Below are 6878 nucleotides of genomic sequence, written 5' to 3'. Positions count from 1 at the left end.
GAACTGTTTATTGATTTTTTTTTACCAACCTTTCTATCTTGTGATTTTCTTTTTTTTTTTTTTTGTTTTTGCGGTTGTATCGATTTATTTCATGAAACCATTTTTGCATTTATGTGTCTACAGGGGGCAATATTGGACCTTCTTGAATAGCGACAGGCCATAATTTAGATTGTGTTATTTTTGGATAAGCTTGATGTTGGCTAACATGTCATGCAGAACTAATGTCATTGTTTTTATTTATGCTTTTTCCAAAAATTGGAAAACAGAGAAAAAAGAGGTCGAGTGTGTAACAGTACATGAGTTGGGTTTGCTTATCGGACATCCTCCCTCCGGTCTTATATAACCGCTTTTTGCGGTCATCCTCTCCGGGTTCATTGTGGCGTCGCGTTTGTGAGCTTGGCTTTCTGACCTCCTGCTGCTACGGTCCATGACAGATTCCAAAGGTGGCCTTGCATGATCTGCCCCCTTCCCTCCTTCTTCTTCTTCCTCCTCCTGCTCCTCCTTCCTCGCCTCTCCTCCCCCTCCACGAGCCCCGGGTTCAGCACCGTGGACAGCTCCCAGCATCCGCATGCAAACCGCCGCCCGCGGTCGGGCGCTCAGACGCAGGCAGGACAGCGAGGAGCTCGACGGCGCTCTGAACACATGAACGACAGCAGTTTGGGATATCGTGCTTCTTTGTCCTCCCACCGACGGACGTGACACCGTTAAAGACTGTTGCTGAAGTCAGGGGCTGCAACAATGATCTCACGATACAAACCGGTAAGTGCTGGTATCACCTGGGCGCTCATCAGAGAAACACTTCCTTTGTTTAAACAGAAGAGTTGCATCCGCTTTGTCCATCAAATGGCTGCAGCAATAGGTTATTTAGTGCTCATGCTATTAATGCACGTGGGAAATATGCAAGAGGGAGACAGATCTTGTAATTTAACTAGGTCGCCCACATAAATTTAAACAATCCACTCCAGTTTAATGTTGATGCAAGTCGTTTCGGGTCGTATTTTATCCAGTGATACAGAAATAGGATCATACATCACGGGATTCTGGTCAGGAGGTAAATTATGGGAGAGTGTGCAGCCTTTAATAATTTTTTTTTTTTTGGCTGTCACAGCGGACGGAGAGCATATGATGACACCCCGCCTTCCTCTTCCACATTCCAAATAAAAATAATTTTAAAAAATGATCCATTGTTTACCCATCACTCAATCTTCACCTATCTTACCCCGTGCACTTGAATGTTACATTCTGTCCAGACAGTAATAATGGTGAAGTTTGAAGAAAGTACATAAGTAAAGCTTTGTCCAAATACTATTGTGGTATTTGTGGATTTTAGGACCTCCTACTGCAAGCCCCGTGATACGAGGGTCTAATAGCGTTGCTCCTCCCAATTTGAGCGGACACTGCTTCCTTTATCCTCCTCGGTGTTTATGTCCACCTGGTGCTTTAACTCACCCAAGGTCATTGGATGGGACAGTTCATTTTTATTATTTTAGGTAAAATTTTTTTGTAGAAATTAAATTTTGTTTGACTTTAACTGATCAGGCTATAAACCGACCAACTCCTTCACGTTACACGTAATTAATTTCGAGATAGGTTGCTTTTCTTTTCTTGCAACCAAATGGAAAGAAAATGAAGAAAACATCTGCACTTTTTCAACTTTTCTGCTTTATGCAAATATGAACATATTACATTTGGATATTTGAACAAAAAGTATATATATTAGACAGAAAAAGCTTTTTTAAAAAAGGGGAAACTATGAGAAACTACCTGTACATGAACCATATTTAATTCTCTCAATTAGTGACATCAGTCAATTATTTTCAAATCATTCTTCTTTATATTTTTCCCCCAGAAGTATAATCTTCCTATTAACGTTATGCTTTTCTATCACAACTCTTTTTCAATCGAGTTGTATTTGATTTCCACCTGTCAAGCATAACATTTTGCCTGAACTCAAGGGATTCTCCAGTGTTGTGAGACTTTTTGACTTGATCTTCAGCCTCTCACCAAGACATTCTAATGTGATGACTTGAATCTGTGAAACTTCATTTTTCTGGCTGTCATCAGGTACAAGCACGAGCCTGGAAATAGAGAAACAAAAGCCTAAGTCCAAAGAAAAACGTGAAAAAAGTCTTTAGAAAACATAAACAGGTTAATTAGGGGGTGGTATGAAACATGTGCACAGTACTCTGTGTTCATTATTGCAAAAATCTCTATGTTTTTAATTGAAAAATTACAATTGGAATCAAAGAAATGTAATCAAATTGTTGACCTTTCTTGCTGGACCCTTTATAAGTCAGTGTTTTAAGTTTTTTTTTTCTTACTGGACTTGTGAGGTATTTCATTTACTCTGCGCTTTCCTCCAGGTGCTACCATGTTATCCTTTTAAAGGAAATCAGCTTTGTGCTCAGGATGTGAGAGCAGAGGGCAGGCAGGCAATGTGAGCTTCCTTTACTGTGAGTTAAAACGAAGCACCAAGTGAATTATTTTCCCTCTAGCATGCCTTCTATTTCAGTGCCTTAAAATACAACGCCTGTTGGTCTGCAGCAGGGATGCTCAATACGTCGATCGCTGGAAGGTTTTGAGTCGATCTCCTCAGTAGGTGACAAACTGAACGCCGTCAGGACGCTGAGACAAAACACTTCCTCTTCTGACGCGCTTATCAAAATATTCACTAAGATCCTAAACGTTCTTCATTAAAGAATAATCTTTAAAAAAAAAAAAATCAACAAAACTTGTTAAAATGTATATTCTCAGTAATTATTGTTTCAACAAGGTGTTTATTACAAAAAAAAAAAAAAAGGACTCAAAGACCGACTGACTTTGAGTCAGAGCTGGAGTTTAAATTAGCTGATCAACCATCGCTGTGTTCAGGGTAGCGCTGATTAATAATCGAGAAATAAATATCAAGCCTGGAAACTTAATATCGTAACGGACTGAATGTTATGTTTTTAACGTAATCTTTGCTCGTCTTGCGGGGCGCAGGCGGTTGCCACGGTAACAGGTGTGCTTAAATGACAAAGAGAGAGAGAGAGTAAAAAGGTAGGAGTGGTTTTGAGTTGATCACCTGTTCAGGTTATTTTACCTTTGTTTACCTTTGCTGTGGCGCATTACAGCCGCTGTAGTTTCTAAACGTTGGACTAATTACCTCGTTCGTTTGTGAGTTTACGTCATTCACAACAAACATCAAATAAAACAAATATATTTAATTAAATTTTAACAAACAAATGGCGTCTACCGCGATAATTATGTGAAATTAAATTAATTATATCCCAACTTCAGAAGATTTGCCTTTACCTTTACAGAGCTCTTTGGTTCCTCCTATCAGTCTGTAGCTTCTCATATTGACGTCATCAAACCAAATTTCAGATCTACCATAACTGACTGACACCTGTTGGCCTCAGGTTTGCAACCAGCTTGTGACTGAGAAACCAGTAACCTCCTCCCAGTGTCAGAATCCCACTGAGGAAGAAACTGCATTAGGTTTTCTATCACTTTAATATTTCTGCTATAACTGATGTATATTCGCATATAAAATAAGTCAATAGAGTTTAATTTACAATTTTTATGTCTTTGTGTCATGAGGTAGATCTCAGCTGGCTGGTGAGAGAAAAAGTAGATCTTGGTCTCAAAAGGTTTGGGCACCCCTGGTCTATAGGGATTTTGTACACCGACATAGACCTAATTGTGAATTGGAAGAAGAATTATGGATGCTCTTTTACAAATAAAAATCTGAGAAGTGTGTCATGCATTTGTATTCAACCCTCTTCACTCTGGCACCCCTAAATAGGAACCAATGAAACCAATATATCCACCTAAACTGACACATCAGACAAGAAAAGCATTAATTAAGCATTAATTAAGCAATAAGCAGCCAAGAGGCCCAACTGTGGAGGAGCTGCAGAGATTAACAGCTCAGATGGAAGAAATTGCTGAAAGCACAAATATTAGAAGTTTTACTCTCCATAATTATGTTTTTTAAAGAAAAGTGGCAAAAAAAAAGCAGCTATCGTTGACAGTAATCCGTGGGAGGTCCTGTTTGAAGTTTGACAAAAGCCATGGAGGGAACACAATGAACATGCAGGACAAGGCGCTATGTCAGATGAGATCAAAGTAGTTTTTCTGGAAAATGCCTCATGTGGCAGAGAACTGCACATCACTGTGAACACGCATCACCCAGGGTGAAACTTGGTGGTTGCAGCATCATACAGATAGGAAGCTTTTCTTCTTCAGGTGCAGGAAAGCTGGTTTACATTTGATGTGAATACTGAAGGAGCTGAATCCAGTCCAGACTCCAACTAAGAATCTCTGTTGTGACTTGAAACAGACGCTCTCCGACCCGACCAGCAGTGATCTATTTAGGATTTGAATATGCAAAGGAGAACTTCTGAAATCTTGTGTCCAATTCTGTTGAACATTCTCCAAAAGAATTGCAGCTGAATGAATCCCAATGCTCTCCTCACTTTTCAGATTTATATTTAACTTTCCTTTCATTTCACAATTATGCATTACAACATGACAAAATGGTAAAAAGTTCAGAGTATGAATACTTTTGGCATATTTCTTTTGCATTTTACTGAAGTTAGATGAAGTAATGTAATCAAGCAATATGTTGAGATAAAGTGAACTGTGATATTGCTGCTTTGCTCCACCATCATCCAGTGAGAAGCTTACGCTATTCATGCTGAACTGAGCTGCTTGTAAAGGTCTGTGTCCCTCTGTTGAACAGACTGTGTGACACAATTTCTACATTTTTATCAAGCAGCTAGAACTTATTTAAAGAATAGTCTTAGGAAATAAGTTGAGATCCCTGAATACTGACCCAGCATTTTTTATTTTTCCTTTCCCAACTAATTATAACGGGGCTCTGATGTAAATGTTGGGAAAACTTCTGCAGGTGTATGACTCAGCATTGTGTTATATAACAGCAGACATAGTGAGTCTTTTTCAAATGGAAAATGCAATCATTCCCTCCTACACACATCTGGATTTTTCAGTAAGCACATGAAAACAGACCATGTAAATGCAAAAGTGTCTTTACGTGACAAATTTTTACCTCCACTCGACATTTGTAATATTTAGTAAAACCTCCAACTTACATTTTAAGTCCTTTTGGCTTTGACTTAAGTGTTTAAAAGCTGGAGAACATGCTTGAGAAAATATTTTCAGCTTTGTTTTTTCACACTCGTGTGAATTGCTTATTATATTAGGCTTATCTTCCTGACATAATCAGGGTCAACACGGAAAACATTAAGCATGAATTGTTTTTACTGCTAAGAAAATCTCGTGAGGTAATTCTTGTCCACAGATGGATTATCAAAACTCTGCTCCCATGTGGTCTCTTCTTATCCCTCCATGAATCAGCTGCCACTACGCTACCGGCAAGACTTTGAGGCACAATGCAACCTATTCCTAAAATTCAGAAATATTTAAGTGACCCCGCACAGCCCATTATATCCCAGGCATAGCATTAAATAAAGGAATGAAGCGTAGGATAATGCATGCCCCTGAAAATGTGCCGTTCTGAGCCAGGTTATAAGCAGTTGCTCATGCCTCTCACGTACCTCTGATGTGACGTTTGCACTGTTCATCCAGCAGCTGAAACCCCCCCGTCTCTTTTCCTTCCCTCTCTCTGTTCTCCCCTGCCTTCATCCACAGCATTTAGTGTTTCTTACTTACACTTCCAGCACGCCTGCACTCTCTGCCCTCCTTTCCTATCGTCATCCAAGGTCGACTTTGAACTCTAAAGAGACAGGAATAGCTGGCGTACTGCAGAATGCCGCCGCTGCTCTGCATGTGAGCCTGTTTGTGTGCGATGTGAGGGTGTCTGAATGCGTCCTACCGGGGCGTGCAGAGCTGTGCACAAAGCTTCAGACTTAGAGGATGTCAGCAGCCTGCAGTCGGACGGGATGCAGATGTTTCTCACCAACATGGGAAAAGCTGCTTAGGCAGTCAGAGAGGAGAGGGAGCTGCTGCTGCTGCTGCTGCTGCTGCTGCACTGGACTCTGACTCTGTCTCCTAGTTTCCACTGGATCTGATATTTTGGAGCTGAATCAGAACGAAAGGAGGTCACGCTGGGAATTTGCAGGATCTGAAGATGCGGTGTTGCCTTTGAACAGACAACATGCTCTGAAAGCGTCAGCCTTAAATTCTCCCCTCCTCTCCTCTGTCTCTGGTCTTCCCCTCTTCCTTCTCCTCTTTCTCCACCTTTTTTCCTCGGCATTTCCTCCTGACAGAGCCCCGGATCCACCATGTCCTTGGCTTTCTGTGGGAGTGAGAACAACTCGTCGGCCTACAATGTGGACAGGGGCGTTCTCAACAACGGCTGCTTCCTCGATGCACTCAACGTGGTCCCACATGTTTTTCTCCTCTTCATCACTTTTCCCATCCTCTTCATTGGTGAGTCTAGCAGGACGGTTAGATCCTCGCACTACACTGACCTGCACAGATATCACACACTCAGCATCCACACAGGATGTCAGCACAAGCAGATCGATAGGTTCCTACTTGTTCTCTGCGTGCCCTTGCTATTGTCTCTCTTCCAGTTTGTTTACCTTTCCATGTTAACTCTGCTGATAGCTTGTTTCTTGTACCGAGTCTAAACATCTTAACTAATCATGGTTGATTAATAAGCTCCTTTCATTGCTTATTATTTCTCAAAGCTAAAGCAAATAAGGGAGGATGAAATGCATATTGGTACAATAGAAATAACTTCAATGCAGATTCTTACAAGTTTCTTACAAATTAAAATCTGAAAAGTGTGGCATATCATGTACTTGGCCTCTCTGACTCAGTATTTTGCACTACCACCTTTAGCTTTGGTTACAGTTGCAAGTCTTTTGGGTCAATTCTCCACCAGCTTTACACATCTAGACATTAAA

General features: G+C 40.8%; 1 protein-coding gene across 1 annotated transcript in view; it reads left to right on the top strand.

Annotated features, from left to right (window-relative positions):
• Positions 1-251: 251 nt before the first annotated feature.
• The window catches only part of abcc8 (ATP-binding cassette, sub-family C (CFTR/MRP), member 8), a 67083-nt gene continuing 60456 nt past the window's right edge, over positions 252-6878 (top strand). Inside the window, 2 exon segments of the mRNA XM_032585511.1 lie at positions 252-759; positions 6234-6396. Coding sequence (XP_032441402.1) covers positions 739-759; positions 6234-6396 — 184 coding nt within the window. The 5' untranslated portion in view covers positions 252-738.

Source organism: Xiphophorus hellerii, chromosome 2, assembly GCF_003331165.1.
Source record: "Xiphophorus hellerii strain 12219 chromosome 2, Xiphophorus_hellerii-4.1, whole genome shotgun sequence".
NCBI classification, from domain to species: Eukaryota; Metazoa; Chordata; class Actinopteri; order Cyprinodontiformes; family Poeciliidae; genus Xiphophorus; species Xiphophorus hellerii.
Note: the sequence above shows the minus strand (reverse complement) of the source record. Positions and strands in the feature narration are given on the sequence as shown.